At 46.9% G+C, this 19,504-nt stretch overlaps 1 protein-coding gene across 1 annotated transcript in view; it reads right to left on the bottom strand.

Moving 5' to 3' along the window:
• The window catches only part of LOC146755661 (obscurin-like), a 100,055-nt gene extending 83,691 nt beyond the window's left edge, over window positions 1-16,364 (bottom strand). The window contains exon 1 of the mRNA XM_085525355.1: window positions 16,352-16,364. Coding sequence (XP_085381481.1) covers window positions 16,352-16,364 — 13 coding nt within the window. The remainder of the gene's footprint in view (window positions 1-16,351) is intronic.
• Window positions 16,365-19,504: the final 3,140 nt, after the last annotated feature.

The following is a 19,504-nucleotide window of genomic DNA, read 5'->3' as shown; positions in this document are numbered from 1 at the left end:
AGGAACCAAAGAGGAGAGGTGCTCTGCTGGATCTCATACTCTCCGGCATGGAAGGACTTGTGGGAACTGTGAAGGTGAAAGGGGTATCAGGCCATGTGCAAGATGCAAATGTATCTCTTTTAATTTATTTATTTATTTTGAGGCTGTAAGCTTAATAGTTGATCATAAATGTCAATAAAACTGAAACAAATAATTGAAGACAAAGATGGAAATCAATGAAAATGTGTTAACCCTTCTCAACATGAAAAATTCTCATGAGTCTTGTTCCATTTTAAGTTGTAAATATGAATCTTTGAGGTGATTTGATGTCTTATTTTTTCTTTTACTGAAACTACAATGTTTTCCAGAACTGTGTTCGCTGGACACAAATGCCTTCAGGTTCAGAGACACAGACAGCGGTGCCAGTGCCAATGCCCTGTGACTGTAGCCTGGTGCCCAGCACTACTCTTCCCTGCTGCCTATTTGATGTGCCTCATCCTCCAAGTTTTTTCAGCTCTCCTAAATAAATGGCCATGGTTAAGGGCATGTTTTCAGCAGGCCATTTGGGCACAAACTACTCCCACTGCCCTCCAGATTTCTCCATCCCTTGCTCTTTGTTCAGTCAGATACCTCCCAATTATCTGTCTGATTTCTGACTTTCAGGGGGATTACTGGAATTTGTTCCATCTCCCCAAAGTCTGATGGAATGTGTTGTCAACTCCTTCACTGTGATTTGATCTATCCCTTCCTATCTATTCTTTTTCTTTTTCTTCTTATACTTTTTCTTTTTCTCAATCACTGTCTCTTTTTTATTAAGGCACGAAGTCTGAAAGATGTTCATTAATGTCAGTAAAAGTGAAAAACAGAGTTGGAGACAAAGATATAAATCAATGAGAATGTGTTAACCCATCTCAATGTGTGAAATACTCACAAGTCCTGATCAGTTTTAAGTTGATACCTCTCAACTACCTGGCTGATCTATCCCAGGAAGATTACTGGAATTTGCTCCATCTCTCAGAGTCTGATGGCCTCTGTTGTCAACTACTTCACTGTGATTCAATCTATCCTATCCTACCTCAGAATAAATCATTTCTTTTAAAAATATTCCATATGAAAGACAAACTTCAATAGATGCCGCTTGAACATGGCATGCAGTTGATCACTGTGTTTTACTGTTCATTCAATTGCATCACCTTTCTTTCCATTTGCTGGCCAGATAAAAAAGAGAAATCTTTCCTTTTCCATGTGTAGCTGGTTCTCTGAGGAAAGCCAGTGGGAGTTGGTGCAAAGCAGTTTTAACACTGAGCGGATGAATGCAGAGGAGAAGAGTGATGTGAAGAAAAGTGATGCAAGTCCCATAGGTCCATTGTGAGCAGAAATTGGGTGGGGAGGTTGAGAAGGACCTTTGTCAACACAGTAACAGTACAGAACTCATTGGGACATCCTGGATTGGTATCAGTTGCACAGTGCTGCTTTAATGTCTTCTTTAAACCCAACTATAAATAAATAGACAATAAATTTATACTGGATTCTTTAAGCTCTCTCCAGATATCCCTCCTTTTTGCTGAACAAGTTCTGATAACCTGAAGAAGATAACAAGATGGCATAAGGCACAGGAGATTCTTTAGGTTATAATGGGCCCCAGGGTGCATTTGATGCTGAGTTCATCAGCCTCTAGTGCAGAGAGAAGTTTGCACAAAGTGCTCAACAAGACAAAGTCGGAAGTAACAGTGAAGTTTCTTGGAGTATTAATGGGCCCACTGAGGGCCATTACCAAGTAAGCTTCCCAAGGGACTTGTTAGAGAAGATAACTGGAAGCCATGACTACAGGCAGGCAAAGGCACTGGCATGCTAAGAAACCTCTCCTTTGCCTTACGAAGCAGACAGGTCAAGCCCTGATTGCAAGACCAGTGGTAGAGAGATCCTGTCTCTCATGTTGGCTCCTGGCATTTCCTGGGGCAATGTGTTGGAATTTTGTATGATGTTAAATGAAAGACATGGGGACAGAAGATCCCAGGCTCTACATGTGGTGCAAGGACGCTGTGAGGTTCATGTCCCATATGAGACCTATGTTTCATTGCAGGATGTGAGAAGGGATGTGAGAAGGGCCCAGTCTGAACAAGCAGTCAATCCCTGTGAAACTCTGAACTTCAGATCTCTCAGTTCCAGTGCCCTCGTTTGCACATTCTCCCAGAGTTTGAAGTCCTTTATGTTCTGCGGTGCACAATCAGGCACTTGTTCTTGTTATACGTTATGCACTTGGTGCTTAGTACCAACTGGTACCCACTTCTCTGACTTGTCCACATCTCTCTGCAAGTCCTCTCCACCCTCAGTGGAGGCAACAGCACCTCCTCATCTGGTCTCATCAGCAAACTTGCTCAGAACGTCTTCTAGTCCTGCATTCAAGTCATCTGCATAAACATGAAAGGAAAGTGGCCCTAAAATGGAACCCTGGGGACCCCGACAGTGACCATCTACCAGCCTGATGGAAAAAACTGACTATAATCCTTTGGGACTGACCTACTGGCCAACTGCTCACCCACCACATTGTGTTTCTGTCTGTCCAGAAGGTTGTTGTGAGAAACAGTATCAAAATCTCCACTGAAATCCTCAAGGATTACATCAACTGGCTTCCCTTGGTCAACTAAACGGATAACTGTGTCACAGAATGAGCTTAAATTAAACAGGACCTTCGCCTCACAAACTTGTGTTGGCTGCAACCAATGACAGAATTGTCCTTCAGCTGTTTTTCCATAACTCCCACCATCATTTTCTCCATAATTTTACCAGGCTCTGGACTGACAGGTCCATAATTGCCCATGTCATCTTTCTTGCTCTTCCTTACAATGAGACAACATTTGCCAGCTTCCTGTCAGCTGGCATGACCCTAGACTTCTTTAGATGCAATTGAAATGAGAGCCCAGAGCACACTAAGTTTTCATCATTGAAAGAAAGTAGATGTGCCATAGCTTTGCAATGCCTTGAACTCCAGAGTATGCCACAAATGGAGCAGAGGGGAAGATTTGCCTCTTCTGTAGTGAACTCATTCATTTGGTAAGCAGAATAACACTACCTGATACATGGGGACTGTGTCTCTGCTCTGCTCTGCTCAGCTCACAGGGCAGAGGTTCAGGGTGTTGCTCTCATGTCAGTGCAGGTAAACTCACTTTAACCTTTTTTCTTCTGTAAATGCTTCCTCTGTTTGTATGCTCAGATACACTTCCACATTCCCTCAAGTACACTTCCATATATCATTAACAATTACACTTTCTTATACCATCAAAACTGTTTGTCAAACAGTACGGTTCTTCAGTTCACATAAACTCCCTTAATACAGTCTGTATTCTTCAGTTATAAACACTGTGCCACAGAACCAGCACTGATTGAACCACCTCCCTCACACACTTCCTCGCAAGCAGTACATAGTATTACATAAATGGGTTGACATTCATTGGTCGGGTGGAATGTACACCTCTCCTCAGGACAATCTTACTAATCTACAGAGTACAAACTCCCGTCTTCTTACATACAAGCAGAAAGTACATATGAGTGGACAGACAACACAGTCTTTCACTTTGTCCGTGTCTGGCCATTTCCCTCACAGGAGGAAGGAAACATGGATCGGGACTCGGCACTCACCCTGCAGCTGTTCTGTGTCTCACTCACACCACACTCACTCTGACATTTAGATCAAAAACCATGGTTTATTCATACTACACAATGCTGACAACGTTTTCTAGCTGGAATCTTAATAACACTCATACTCTGGTCGACCAGTTGCAAACGTTAATGTTTTTCCCAGAGTCGGCTTGACACACGGTACCAAACACTTAAAGCAGATGATAATATTGAACATACAACCTATAACCCCCGTGATTACAACTTGGAGAACCCAGGCTACCATTTGACAGGCTATCCACTATATCCCATACCCGTAGGAGAGACCAACCTAGGTCCCTCCTATTGTCAACTACCTGGGAGAGAGTATTTGTTCTTGTTTCCATTCATATGACATACAGTTCCCTTTCATAGGAACTCACCCAAGGAGTCTTCCTACCCAGCTGGCAACCAAAGCCATGAGCTCACCTCCCTGGGAGCAGCACGTATGGCTGTAAACTGTGTAGGATGTCTCCTCAAGACATATGGGCTCCACTTACCATACACATACCTGGTCCACCTATGGGTGGTCCTTGTCTGTCCCTGCAGTGATCAGGTGAGGAAGGGAGTCCTTCAGAGAAATCTCAGGGTGCGCCAAAAGTGTCTCCCTCTCAGCTGGTCCTGCAGCGAACAGAGCTGGTCCCACCTGGGCCGCCAAATTGACTACAGGAATTGAACTCTATAACCTCTATAACTGATACAGTCTCCCATGACATCCTTATACCAAAGCTGAGGAAGTATGGGATAGGTGATTGGACAGTGAAGTGGGTCGAGAACTGGCTGACTGGCAGAGTGCAGAGTGTTGTCGTTGGCGGTGCAGTGTCTGGCTGCAGGGCTGTAACTAGCGGCGTCCCCCAGGGGTCTGTGCTGGGTCCGGTCTTGTTCAACATCTTCATCAACGACCTTGATGAGGGGATAGTGACCACCCTCAGCAAGTTTGCTGATGACACGAAGTTGGGAGGATTGGCTGACACACCTGAAGGCTGTGCTGCCATTCAGAGAGACCTGGACAGGCTGGAGAGCTGGGCAGTAAGACACCGGATGAGGTTTAACAAAAGCAAGTGTAGAGTCTTGCACCTGGGTAGAAATAATTGCATGCACCAGTACAGGCTGGGGGAAGAGCTGCTGGAGAGGAGCTCTGCTGAGAGGGATCTGGGCGTCCTGGTGGACGACAGATTGACCATGAGCCAGCAGTGTGCCCTTGTAGCCAAAAAAGCCAATGGCATCCTGGGGTGCATTAAAAAGAGCGTGTCCAGCAGGTCGAAGGAGGTGATCCTCCCCCTCTACTCTGCCCTGGTGAGGCCTCATCTGGAATATTGTGTCCAGTTCTGGGCTCCCCAGTACAAAAAAGACAGGGATCTCTTGGAAAGAGTCCAGTGGAGGACCACAAAGATGGTGAAGGGCCTGGAGCATCTCCCCTATGAGGAGAGACTGAGGGAACTGGGTCTGTTTAGCCTTGAGAAAAGAAGGCTGAGAGGGGACCTGATCCAGGTCTATAAATATTTGAGGTGTGGGGGGCAAAGAGGTGAGGCCAGACTCTTTTCAGCAGTGTGTGGAGGAGTGACAAGGGGAAACAGACAGAAACTGGAACATAGGAAATTCTGCACTAATGTGTGCAATAACTTCTTTATGGTGAGAGTGACAGAGCACTGGAACAGGCTGCCTAGGGTGGTTGTGGAATCTCCTCCTCTGGAGATATTCAAGACCTGCCTGGATGCTGAGCTGTGCAACGTGGTGTAGGGAACCTGCTTTGGCAGGGGGACTGGACTCAGTGGTCTCTGGAGGTCCCTTCCAACCCCTACAATTCTGTGATTCTGTGAATATCATGGAGTTGTTTGGATGGGGAAAGACTACCCCTTTGAATGACCTTTTGTCAGGGCATGTCCTGGGATTCCTAGGATCCTCAAAATGCAGCACTGCTTCTGTCACTGAAAAATGGGGCCCTGTGTGGGACGGAGGGAGGATCCATGAGTCCCTGGCCCACCTGACTGAGTATTTCCATGGTCTTAGCAAAGACATACTTACAACTTGAGAATGACAGTTAGCTGTGTTCATGGTGGCATGGCCACTTTTAATGGCCTTGAACTGTCTGAACATAACTGAAGAGGCTCAGGCTGATGCAAATCAGCTATTGAATGATAGTGTTGAAAAATTGGAAAGACAGGTGGCAGTTTTGATGGGAAAAAACCTAATTCAATCATTCTCCTATGGAAGATCAGGAACATCTCTCTGGAAGACCATGGGGACCCTGTACAAGGGAATCTGTATAAAATGGACTCTGTAAATGAAGGCACTAAAAGGTCAGATTTTGAGGTTCCATTTGGACTAGATCTATTTGAGATCTGACTGATTGTAACCCAAAAATGAAAAAAAAAAAAAAAAAAAAATGCAGGATAGGCTGGTGGGAGTGCCCTGACCAGTGTCCACCCCCCAAACCCTGCTGCCCATAATACAGCAGCTGAACTGATGGATATAGTACAGTGGTTTAGACAGAAACCAAGAGAGCATGCCAGCATAGCTGCTCTGGTTATGGGACATGGAGGCAGAAAGTGCTATGGTGAATGGACTGGAAATTTCAAAACTGACATCCATTACTACTAACCCTGCCCTCAGGCAAAGACTTTATGCTCTTGTCTGGAGGGCTTATCGCAATAAAGATTGGCGGATTTGCTGCGTAGACCGGTCAGAACTCAGATCTGCGTTGTGCTTCCTGCGGCACCAAACGCCCAACAGTGGCAGTTCCGCTTATTGGCCAGCAGGTGGCAGCAGAGACCACGGAAAGAACGTCTGCGGGACAAACCCTGGGGATCCGTTCTTTTGATTATAGGGGAAGAACACAAAGATGGAAGAGGAGGGAAGGGGGAAAAAAAAAATAAAAAAAAAAATCAAACCACAGCAAACAAATAAAAACTTCTCCAAACGTAGCAAACGTGAATGTCTGTCAATAAATTAATGAGTAATTAAATTGATATCCCTTTCCCGCCCCCCCCCCCCCCCAACTTCTGCGATGAAAAAAAAACACTTCTTTTAGAAGAAAACAGAGTAGTAACAACTTCTGTACCTACATTCACCACTCTGAGATCCTGTCTGGGTCTCCCAAGGCTTGTAAATAACCACTGGGTCGGTTCTGATGTCTCGTGATTTGTTGTCAGTTCTCTCATGGTTCTCCGGTCAGTTCTCCGGTGCCAGGATCTGCCACAGGGCATTCTGACCACGGGCATCATGTTTCTACGCTGCCGCCTGCATTTAACAGGCAATGGGACTGCCCAGCATGTGCAAGGCAGCACCTCTTTCACACCACCAGAATGTTTAAGGCTGTTGGGATTGTTGTTAGCGTCCCATTAACACTGAGGCTAGAGATACCCTTAGGATTGACATTACTATTAGCATTACTTTGATGGTGCCCTATCTGGGTCATTTCCAGGGGATGTCAGGAGTAAGGCACAGTGTCAGGAGAAAAAGAACAGACTCTGTTACTTTATAAACGTGATAATAGAGAGAGTTCATTGGAAAAAATACAACTCTTAAATAATGCAAAGCATGCTTCTGATTGGATGCAGGCATCATCTGGGCTCTGATTAATATTACTCTTAAGGTAAAGATTATTGTTACCATAATGATTTTTTTTTTTGGATTATGATCAGGGTTAAGGTTCCTTTTGCTACAAACTTCTAGCATCATTTTTGTTGTTGCATTTGGAGTTAGGGACGATTTTAGAATCAGGGTAAGGGTTAGGATTAGAGTTACATTGCTGGTTAATGCTGTTATCTTTACAGCTCCTGTGAGGGTTGGGGTCTGGGTCAGGTGTTTAAAAATGAAATGAAAAAAGAATTAAAAAAATATATTGAAAGCTTCAGATTTCCTTAATCTTTGTGGGAATCATATAATGTGCAACTCAGATCTACCTCTTTGTGCAGTGACTGCCTGTAAATTTGCTGGAGCCTAATATAATATGGCCTTGTGCTTTCCACTAACTCACCTTCATTTCATTTTCATTACATTTGCTTGGTAGTCAGATTTTGGTGTGTGGATATTTTAAAACAATCTAACTGACATTAGCAAAAAATTAAAAATAAAATTAAAAAAAATGCACAACAGCATCGTATCAATTTTTATAGATAAGATAAAGAAGAGCAGTTTCCCTTAGTTTTCTGTGCCTCTTTACTTTCTTACCCTCTCCGCTTGTGTGAGAAACTCTCAAAGTCAAAGATTTCTAGTTAGGCAAAGATGGCAGCGATAGCAGCAGTGCTTATTCATTATTGCAATACTGCGCGCACATCCCCTGTTGGCAAGGGAGAAACTGCACACCAGTCAGTGAAATCAATTCTGTTCTGTGCCCTAAACCCAATGCAGGTGATGCTCTCATGGCTCTCATTGGTTGAGCATCTCAGGCTCACAGACTCCTCGAGACTGTGGCTAGGATTCATTTCCATAGAAGGTCAATTACCAACCTCTTGTTTTTAGGTCTGCCTTGTACTTTTCTGCGGACAGAGAAGGGCAATGTTTCCAAAAGTCAGTACATTCATTCTGTCCTGTGCTGGGCTCTACCCACCCTGTATTTATCTTGTGCTTGTCTCAATTCTCCCCATGTCAGAATGTCCCCAGTCTGAACTTAATTCTGTTCAGCAACTTTCTTGGTGGAAAAACTACTTATACAGCTGTTTTACAAGAGGGTTATACATTCAGTTAGGGCCTACACTATGTACTGAAAATACTGGAAACTTCCACTGCAAAAACACAATCTACCTCTCCCATCTGTGCAGCCTTGCAGACCCAGAGCACGCCAGGTTATTTCTGCTTTCATAGCATTTGCATGCTGTAGGGTGAGCAAAAGGTTCTGCTGCTTGATTCTTCTGCAAGAGCTGCCTACCGGCAAATGGTTGCAGGGATGGAGGATGTGACAGAAAGCATTTGTCTCCACAAGAGCAGAGTTACATTCAGTGCAGAGTGTGAGAGTCAGGTTGGTGTGGAAAAGCACTGACACGCTGGGGATGATGCAGTGCTCACATGTCTAACACTCACAGACATTACTGTCAGAAGGATGGTGCTGTGTTGTGCTTCTACCTTTGGCAGCCCCTGGAGAAATGCTGTGGCACACAGAACACCTTTGTATTGCACTGACTGCTGCCATGCAGCATGGATTTAACACACCAAATCCAGAGGAGCATGACTGCATCTAACTGCCCTGAGAAAAACTACTGTAGCTGAAGAGATGAGGAGGCAGCTGCTCATCTGCAGAACAAGCAGTACTGCCAGACATTGGGCCAGGTGAGCACCTCCTGCTGCAGCGTGATGATGACAGGGCTGGAGATGATCTGCAAAGCCAGCTTAAAAGTGGGAGACGTGAGTCAACATGGCAGGAGGACAGAGGTGTTAGGGAGCAGCCAAGGCATCAAAGAGTATCAGAAGGCTTTGAAAAGTATCACAAAGTGACAGCCAGGAAGACTGGGATTATCATGAGCAGCAACCTGGATGCTAGAGATTATTTGCTGCCATACAAAATGGTAGAGATCTTGCTGCAGACATCCCAAAGCCAGGCAAAATGGGAACCCAGAGCTCTGCCTGCACGAACCCCACAGCCAGAGTGTTGCAAGCTGAGCTGCCTTGCTGTTTGTTGCATTCATCGCAATCACTGTGAATGAAGACTCGGAATGCAGTCAAGGCGATAATTGAGCATGAGTGACTTTATTCAATAAAAGACAGGAGGGCTTGAGAGGTCAGGGGTGAAGATGGGACCCCTCTTGTCAAGATGAGAGTGGCTCAGAGCTGGTGCTGCTGCCTGGTGCCTGGGACTGGCAGCCTGACTCTAAGTCCCCATCTAAGATGCTCAGCTTCACCTCACTGATGCTGCCCTGCTCCTGCATGGTGGTGCTGCTGCTGGGACACTCGGGCTGTGCTTGGGATGGGCAGCACTGCAAAGGCACTTGTTATGGTTTTGCAATTTGGTTGGTGTTGGTATTCCACATCAGAACACCATGCTAATAATGGGAGTAAAGGGGACAAGTTTTTTTCCTGTGAACTGCCTTAATGAGCATATGGGGAGGGGCACCGGAAGGGAAGTGAGGAAGGGGACGGGGTTGCTGGACCGGCTCCCTGCGAGGAGACAACGTGGTCAGAGCTTCCTGCCTTCCACAGCTCCATCGGTGAGATTTGGGACTTGGTATTCTCTTTGTTGATACTCTCTTGTTGTTGTTTAGTGTTATTAGGTTATTAAACTGCCATTCGTTCTCAGATCACCTTTTTCCTCCCTCATTTTTGGTTAGACCTAATCGCAATCTCCCTTCCCTTCCCCGTCTCCCTAAACGCACGTGGCCGCCCCGCATTGCCGCTAGAGAAAAGGGGGGGGGGGCTTTTTGTTCCTGCTGCCCCGGGTTTGTGCCCACTGTCCCGGAGTGAGCTCTAGAGAGAACTCCGTGACATTTTTGGTGGAGAATGCGGGCAGAGCACAGGGCAATGTTTTGGGCAGTAATTAGGTGGTCTTTTTCAGCAGCCCTGTATGTAGGACTGATAGTCCCTAGGTTCCTGTGGTCCTGGCTTAAGGACTTCCTGATGTTGGGGGTAGGGGTAGATTTATTAAGCCGATGGCTGGCAGGGATAGAGATATCTGCCTGGCTCCCTTCCAGACTAACGAACATCACAGGCACCGTGCTTGAACTGGCTCACGAATGCTCTGAATTCCTTAAGTATGACTGGGGTGTCAATTGGAATACTGTGTTGTTAGTCTCTCTAATTGTAGTAGTTTACTATAAATTGCAGAGAGACTTGCAAAGAATAGTGCAGAGAGACTCAGGAAAAGGGCCAGAAGCATCGGGACCCCCAGTATCAGGTAATCTCACCCCTGAACACCAGAGGGACCTTGGGAAATTAATAGAACCCCTGAGTGAGTGTGGGAGATCAGGGGGATCTCAGAACGAATGGCTTATGAAAAAGATAGAGAGTCTCGAGAATGAGATCCAAGTCCTAAGGGGAAGGCAACAAGTTAATCCCAGCCGACCACAGGAAGCACCAGCATCAGTGTCAGTCGCCCCAGTGGAAGGCCAGAGTTGGGACGTGTGTCCTCACGTCTGGAACGGATGGAGGAAGTAGAGGAAGATCCGGGCAAGGGACCCTCCCCAAAACCACCAAGGAAGGCAACTCAGAAGACTAACAGACATGGAGAAGATAGTGACGATGAAGGCCAGAGATGGGAGCGTGTGCCCTCACGTCTGGAACGGATGGAGGAAGTAGAGGAAGATCCTGGTGAGGGACCCTCCCCAAAACCACTGAGAAAGGCAACCCAGAAGACTAACAGACGCGGAGAAGATAGTGATGATGAGGGAAAAGTCACTGCTTCCTCTACTCGTAAACCTCTGAAAATTACTGAAATCCAAAGTGCGAGAAAGGAGTTTGCCCGACTCCCAGGTGAACGCCTTGTCACTTGGCTGCTCCGGTGTTGGGACAATGGGGCCTCCTGCATGTCTCTAAGCTGCGATGAGGCTCGTCAATTAGGAAACATTGCTCGAGACTCATCTATTGATAGAGGGATCAGCAGATGTCTCGATGGAGTCGCCAATCTCTGGGAGAGGATTCTATCAGCTGTAAAGGCAACCTGTCTTCTCAAAAGTGATTTGGAGCCTGTACTGGAAAAATGGAGTACAGCTGAGGAAGGTATCCAGTACCTGAGAGAAATGGCTGTGGCAGAAATGCTGTTCGATCCCACGTTTGTCCCTGGGGACCCAGAGGATTACCATGACCCAGAAAAGGTGAGCGGTACTCCGGAAATATGCAAGAAACTCATACGGTCAGCACCAGTGAAGTATTCCAGTATACTATTAACGAACTCTAACAGGTATGATGAGCTGGATAGGAGACCTGAAATTTTTGAGCTCATCCTTTCACTGCAAAATATCGAATACTCACTACTGCCACACCGTACCACCATCGCAGCCATCTGTAAAATGGTGGATAGAATGGACCGAATGGAGAAAAGACAGGACAACATGCAGAAGAGCTGGTCTGCGGCAAGGAACCACAGTGAACCTGTGGCAGTCTCAGCTGTCAGACGCAAATGCACACCTGTCCGAGTGAAGGACCGCAGTGAGCCTATGTCACGTGGTGCCATGTGGAACTACCTGCGTGACCATGGAGAGGATATGAAGAAGTGGCATGACGAACCCAATTTTGTACTGCGAGCTCGGGTAAGAAAATTACAAAAGAGGTCAGCCACTACTGAGGTTGCCTCTACCGCTGTAGACAACCAATAGAGGGGCCCTGCCCTCAGCCAGGGGGGGGAAAGGGATAATAGAGTGTATTGGACTGTGTGGATTCGGTGGCCTGGCACATCAGAACCACAAAAATATAAAGCACTAGTGGATACCGGTGCACAGTGCACTCTGATACCCTCAGGTTTCGAAGGGACAGAACGGATACATATACATGGGGTGACTGGGGGTTCGCAGGAACTGTCTGTATTGGAGGCCGAGATAAGCCTCACTGGTAGAGACTGGCAGAAACATCGTATAGTGACTGGCCAGGGGGCTCCTTGCATACTTGGAATAGATTACCTAAGAAGGGGACATTTCAAGGACCCCAAAGGATACAGATGGGCTTTTGGAATAGCTGCTATAGAAACAGACAATATTAAGCAGCTGTCTGATTTGCCTGGCCTATCAGGGGACCCGTCTGCTGTGGGGTTACTACGGGTGGAAGAACAACGGGTACCAATTGCCACGAGAACAGTACACAGACGACAGTACCGTACTAATAGGGATTCCTTGCTCCCTATCCATAAGCTCATTCAACAACTAGAAAGTCAGGGAGTAATTAGTAAGACCCATTCACCCTTCAATAGCCCCATGGCTATTTTGGCCAGTGCGCAAAGCCAGTGGAGAATGGAGGCTGACAGTAGACTATCGTGGCCTTAATGAGGTCACACCCCCATTGAGTGCTGCAGTGCCAGACATGTTGGAACTCCAGTATGAACTGGAATCAAAAGAGGCAAAATGGTATGCCACCATTGATATTGCCAATGCATTCTTCTCTGTCCCTTTGGCCACAGAGTGTAGGCCACAGTTTGCTTTTACTTGGAGGGGTGTTCAGTACACTTGGAATCGTTTGCCCCAGGGGTGGAAACACAGCCCGACCATCTGCCATGGGCTGATCCAAGCCACATTGGAACAGGGCGGTGCTCCAGAGCACCTGCAGTATATAGATGATATCGTTGTGTGGGGTGATACAGCGACGGAGGTTTTTAAAAAAGGAGAACGGATAATCCAGATCCTCCTGTCTGCTGGTTTCGCTATTAAGCGAGACAAAGTGAAGGGCCCTGCCCAAGAAATCCAGTTTCTTGGGGTGAAATGGCAAGATGGGCGTCGCCACATCCCAATAGACGTGATCAACAAAATTACTGCAATGTCTGCGCCCACTGACAAAAAAGAGACACAGTCCTTCCTGGGTGTGGTAGGCTTCTGGAGGATGCACATCCCAAATTATAGCCTCATTGTGAGCCCCCTCTATCAGGTGACCCGAAAGAAGAATAGCTTCGCGTGGGGCCCTGAACAGCAGCAGGCCTTTGAGCAAATCAAGCAAGAGATAGCCCGTGCTGTGGCCCTGGGGCCAGTACGGATGGGACAGGATGTGAAGAACATCCTTTACACGGCTGCTGGGGAGAAAGGTCCCACTTGGAGCTTGTGGCAGAGAACCTCAGATGAGACCCGAGGCCGACCCCTAGGATTCTGGAGTAGAGCATACAGGGGGTCGGAAGAGGGCTACACTCCAACTGAGAAGGAGATCTTAGCCGCATATGAAGGGGTCCGGGCTGCCTCTGAGGTAATTGGCACCGAAACGCAGCTTCTCCTGGCACCTCGACTTCCAGTGCTGAATTGGATGTTTAAAGGGCAGGTTCCCTCCACTCACCATGCCACAGATGCCACATGGAGTAAGTGGGTTGCACTAATCACACAGCGGGCCCGGATGGGGAACCTCAGCCGTCCAGGGATCCTAGAAGTGATCATGGACTGGCCCGAAGGTAAAAAGTTTGAAGCACCACCAGCAGAAGAGGTGTCACGCGCCAAAGAGGCTCCCCCATACAATGAACTTCTGGAAAATGAAAAGAAGTTCGCCCTGTTCACTGATGGATCGTGCCGCATTGTTGGGAAACATCGCAGATGGAAGGCTGCAGTGTGGAGCCCCACACGACAAGTTGCAGAGGCCACGGAAGGAAGAGGAGAATCGAGTCAATTTGCGGAGGTAAAGGCTGTCCAGCTGGCCCTAGACATTGCTGAGTGGGAGAAATGGCCAGTGCTTTACCTCTATACTGACTCATGGATGGTGGCCAATGCCTTATGGGGGTGGTTGCAGCAATGGGAACAAAACAACTGGCAGCGGAAAGGTAAACCTATTTGGGCCGCTGAACTATGGAAGAACATTGCTGCCCGAATAAAGAACATGGTCCTAAAGGTGCGTCACGTAGATGCCCACGTGCCCAAGAGTCGAGCAACAGAGGAGCAACAAAATAACCACCAGGTAGATCGAGCTGCCAGAATTGAGGTGGCTGAGATAGACCTGGATTGGCAGAATAAGGGAGAGTTATTCCTAGCTCGGTGGGCCCATGAGACCTCAGGCCATCAAGGCAGAGATGGAACACATAAGTGGGCTAGAGACCGAGGGGTGGACATAACTATGGATGCTATTGCGCAGATCATCCATGATTGTGACACCTGTGCCATGATCAAACAGGCCAAGAGGATGAGACCTCTCTGGGGGGAAGGGCGATGGGAAAAGTATAAATATGGGGAGGCATGGCAGATTGATTATATCACCCTGCCAATGACTCGTAATGGTAAGCATTATGTACTCACCATGGTGGAGGTAACCACTGGGTGGCTTGAGACATATGCGGTACCCCATGCCACTGCCAGAAACACCATATTAGGCCTAGAGACACAAATCCTGTGGCGACATGGCACCCCAGAGAGGATCGAATCAGACAATGGGACTCATTTCAAAAATTCACTGGTGAGCACTTGGGCCAAAGAACATGGCATCGAGTGGATCTATCACATCCCCTATCATGCACCAGCCGCTGGTAAGATCGAGCACCACAACGGTTTGCTGAAAACCACGCTGAAAGCAATGGGTGGTGGAACATTTAAGAACTGGGAGAAACGTCTAGCAGAAGCCACCTGGCTGGTAAACACCCGAGGATCAGCCAACTGAGACAGCCCTACACAGTCCAACTCCCTGCGTACCGTGGAGGGAGACAAGGTTCCTGTGGTGCATGTAAAGAATATGCTGGGAAAAGCGGTTTGGGTCCTTCCAGCCTCTGGAAAAGGGGAGGCCCCTCCGTGGAACTGTCTTTGCACAGGGACCTGGGTGCACCTGGTGGGTGATGCAGAAGGATGGGGATGTTCAGTGTGTGCCACAGGGAAATCTGATGCTGGGGGAGTGCAGCCTGTGATTCCATGTGTGTATATATATATATATATATCTGTATGTACATATGTAATGCATGTTAACTACTGTTCTGTTTATATGTTGATAAAAGTTAGGCATGATGTGATGATGTGTAATAAGGGGTGGAATGTTATGGTTTTGCAATTTGGTTGGTGTTGGTATTCCACATCAGAACACCATGCTAATAATGGGAGTAAAGGGGACAAGTTTTTTTTTCTGTGAACTGCCTTAATGAGCATGTGGGGTGGGGCACCGGAAGGGAAGTGAGGAAGGGGACGGCGTTGCTGGACCGGCTCCCTGCGAGGAGACAACGTGGTCAGACCTTCCTGCCTTCCACAGCTCCATCGGTGAGATTTGGGACTTGGTATTCTCTTTGTTGAAACTCTCTTGTTGCTGTTTAGCATTATTGGGTTATTAAACTGCCATTCGTTCTCAGATCACCTTTTTTTTCTCCCTTACTTTTTGTTAGACCTAATCGCAATCTCCCTTCCCTTCCCCGTCTCCCTAAACGCACGTGGCCGGGCCGCGCCGCATTGCCGCTAGAGAAAAGGGGGGGGGGCTTTTGTTCCTGCTGCCCCGGGTTGTGCCCACTGTCCCGGAGTGAGCTCTAGAGAGAACTCCGTGACAATGAGGAATTATAAACTGGAATACCAGATACCTGGCAACGTAACAATGCTTTGGCAATGAAAACAGCTTTATTCATCTCTGTAATAAACCAAACCAAACCAAAACAAAAACAACAATCCAACATGACATTGACAGAGAAACTTGAACAACAACAACAAAAAACTTCAAGGGAAAAAACAGGCATTCAACTTTCAAGTCAGCTAATCGTGTGTTCTCATGGAAATGATCTTATAGGAGTTCTTGTTGAGAAACTCAGCAGGAAGAGCAACCTCAAAAATAAAGCATGAGACACGGTTTTGCAGCACTGGGAACCAGATACAAGCACTCAGTTTGCCAGTCCCATGCTATGCAATTAAAGAGGCCTTTACTGAGGTTTCCCATTAGCCACTGAATTAGCCATTTGACAAATCACCTTTTGCATTATTCAGCCTGCTCAGGACAAACATTATCTGTAGAGTGATTTAACCCACAAGAACATGAGAACTGCTACACTGGCTTAGGCCAGCAGAACAGCTCCAGCCCCAAGCCACAGGCAGCAGGCAGCCAGCAAGGCAGGCACGGGGGAATGGAGCCCTGTGGCCAGCGCTGCCACCCTCCTCTGCACCAGGCACTACGTCAATGTGCACTCAGACACAGACCTTCCCCTAGGTCTTACTCCCTTTAGGCATCACAGACTTCACTACACCCTTCTAAATGACAGGACTATTTGGCAGCTAGGACAGCTGTCACTGAAATCCATGACCCCAGTTCATGGCAGGGCAATGGACTCCTCTGACTAACAGTCTGGATCTCAGATTGTCCACCTATGATTGTAGTAAGGGCACTGCACAGGGTGTTCAGAGAAGCTATGGATGCCCCATCCCTGGAGTTGTTCAAGGCCAGGCTGGATGGGGCTTTGGGTAACCTGATCTAGAGAAAGATGTAAGCATTAGAACTAGATGATGACTAAGAGCTTTTCCAACCCATACCATCCTATGATTCAAGGAGCTGAAGATGGCACAGTACCTGTCCCTGAGCATCAGGGGACCAAATACCAGACTTGAGACCTTTTCTGAGAACCATACATTTAACTTCTCTGTGGCCCGTCTCAACATCCTACAGATACCAATTGCTCTCAATTCCTCTACAGGTTTTCTTACTTCAAGAACCATAAGCAAGAGATGCCACAGAAAATTACTATTATTACCATTCCATCATAGTCTGAAGGCCAGTCAGACACAGAATCACCAACGCAACCACTTTTGCAGCAGGGTTAACTGGGAACATTTATGAAAGCTTGGAACTAGAGTATCATCTTTTACCCCTGGATCTGTACTGCCAGTTCCAAAACACTACCTGGACAGCAATTACTATTGCACCACAGCATGCAGTGAGATCAGCCCCTCCACCTGCAATTAATTCCTGGTGTGTCCCTTTGGGGCAGCATACAGCACAGCTCCCACTCACCCAGAGCTCAGGAGCTGACAGATCAGTTAACCTGGTCAGGAGAACCTCATGCTCCTCTCTGTCAGCTCCCCTGCTGCCAAGCACAGGTGGGTACCCACATTAGCGCTGTTGTGGATGAGGGGTGGCCCCAGCAGGAGCACCACTGAAGAACATTGGCTGGCTGCCTGGGCCTCATGCACACCTACAACAGACAAGAAGGTGCTTCTTCCAGGATTTGTTTCCAAAATGATGTCTCAAACTTCACAGTATTCAGCATGCAGGAACCATGTAGTCAGAAGGTATATCTGACTAATCAGAAGCAAATCTTCCCATTGTATCACAAAGTAAACAATTATTTTATATATATTTATGGAGGGAATGGCTCACTTTTAAGCAACAAAAGCCTGTAGTTGTTTGGATTTGGCCTTAGAGGCTTGAGTATGTCTCCAGTACTGCTTCAATTCAACCGTATTTCTTTTTGCTCTCCATCTGCACCATAACACGCTTTCACTTCCAAAGCATTTCAGGTAACAACTTGAAGAACAATTTTTATTTTAAACATACACACACATCTCTTAGCATAAAACTCATCAAGTAGTGTCAGCAAGCACATTTTAATAGCATAATATCGAAAAGTAATTTTACTACTATCTAAGAGTCTGAAGTCTGCAGAGGATATATTTAGATGCATATAAATAGACAACAGTCGGTGATGTCTGGTCAAAGGAGTACAAATCTTTCCTAATGCATGGAATTTGCCTGGCCCCAAACACTGCAACAGCACTTAGACAAGCCTTTTCTACTTGGCTCAAATTCTGCCAGGCCTGTTAATAACAAAGCTATTAGCATGATTTTCTGGATGGGTTGCTTGCTTAGAGAATATTCAAAGATTGTTCTAATAAACTAAACCCGTTACCACATCTGAAAGCATAGGAAATATTGATCAACAATGGAAAGCCATTATCCTTTCAGCATTTAACATATCCCCATGCGCCCCAACAGACCGACAAGCTCTCCAGGTACCTTCGGACGCTCCATCTCCCCACTGCTTGCAGGCACCTTTGCTTGCCCAGACCACACCAGCGGGAACACCATCCCCATCTTCTGAAATTTTTGGAAAAAAATGTACACCAAGGCAGCTGCGTGGGGAGCTCAGTTACAGATTGGCCTGGGGAAGCTCCGTTTCCCTCTTTCTGTGCTGTTCTGACACATTTGTTTTTGGGTTCCCACCTGTTTTGCCCCACATACCTCATCAGTCCCATTCTTAGGTTGGACAACACCTTACCTTCTTCCTCTACCTCATGGTCAACATCTACCAATGTTCATAATGATGCAGCCAAATACAAATCTCTTCAGGCAAAAGATTTGTACAACAAATTCAAAGACAGCACCCAAGAAACCATCTGAATAACACTGCACCTCCTTGAGCATAAACCAAAGATGAGATTGATGAGTGCAAGGAGTCCATTCCTGGACTTGTGTAGGTTTTAGTAAGCCACAAAACTGGTAGACCAGCTCAGCTTCTAACTCATGCGAGACTCTTCAAATAGCCAGGATTTATTTCCACTGACTGCATTGCCATGAGAAAACTGGTAACTGCTTTTTCTGAAAGAAGAAATGCAAGCTAATATACCATGGGAAGCTTCTTAGTAAGCTTTGTGACTGGAGGCCTAGCTGGCAAGCTTGGGTGTGCATTTTGATACAGCCTTAATGCATTAAAATGCATTTAAACAAATGCATAATCCCTTGAGAACAGCTTATATTTAGAAATGTAGATCAGAAAGGTGTTTGGGCACTGAGAGCATTCAGTTTCTGGTATGGTTCTTCCTGCAGAATTGAACCTGACTCTCAGACCAACAGAGAGGAATCGCTGCTCCACGTTTTGGAGCACAGCGGCTCCACCCCACCAGGACAGATTCCAGCAGTAAAACACAGCAGTGGGCTGACACCAAGGGGAGACCCACACACAGCCCACGGCTCCAGGGGATGACTCCAAGCTAATGGAACCAGGCAGAGGCCCCACCACACCACGAGGCACACACTGCCCCAACAGCCCTGGGCACTCTGCTCCTGCCGATGGCTGCAGGTAGGATGGGTGCTGCCAGAACCAGCCCAGCCCTCCCAAGGAAGTAGAAACCCTTTGACACACAGTTATCACCAAAAGGCTCCAACAACCCAGGGAGGATCCATCCATCCCACTGCTTTGTTGTCTGTCGACCTTCACTTGAAAAGGGCTGGACATGCAGCATTCAGACAAGGATTCTCAGAAGGAATGAGCAGACACCACCTTACTCTGGGGACATGTAAACGTGAATGGGAAAGATCAGTAACCAGCAACATGACGAGAAAGGCATAGGTATCCTGGGCTGTCAAGCTCTGTAGG

The sequence above is a fragment of the Coturnix japonica genome, chromosome 31, assembly GCF_054131305.1.
Source record: "Coturnix japonica strain WE chromosome 31, WE-NBRP24, whole genome shotgun sequence".
In the NCBI taxonomy this organism is placed as follows: Eukaryota; Metazoa; Chordata; class Aves; order Galliformes; family Phasianidae; genus Coturnix; species Coturnix japonica.
This window is presented reverse-complemented; position numbering and strand designations above follow the sequence as displayed.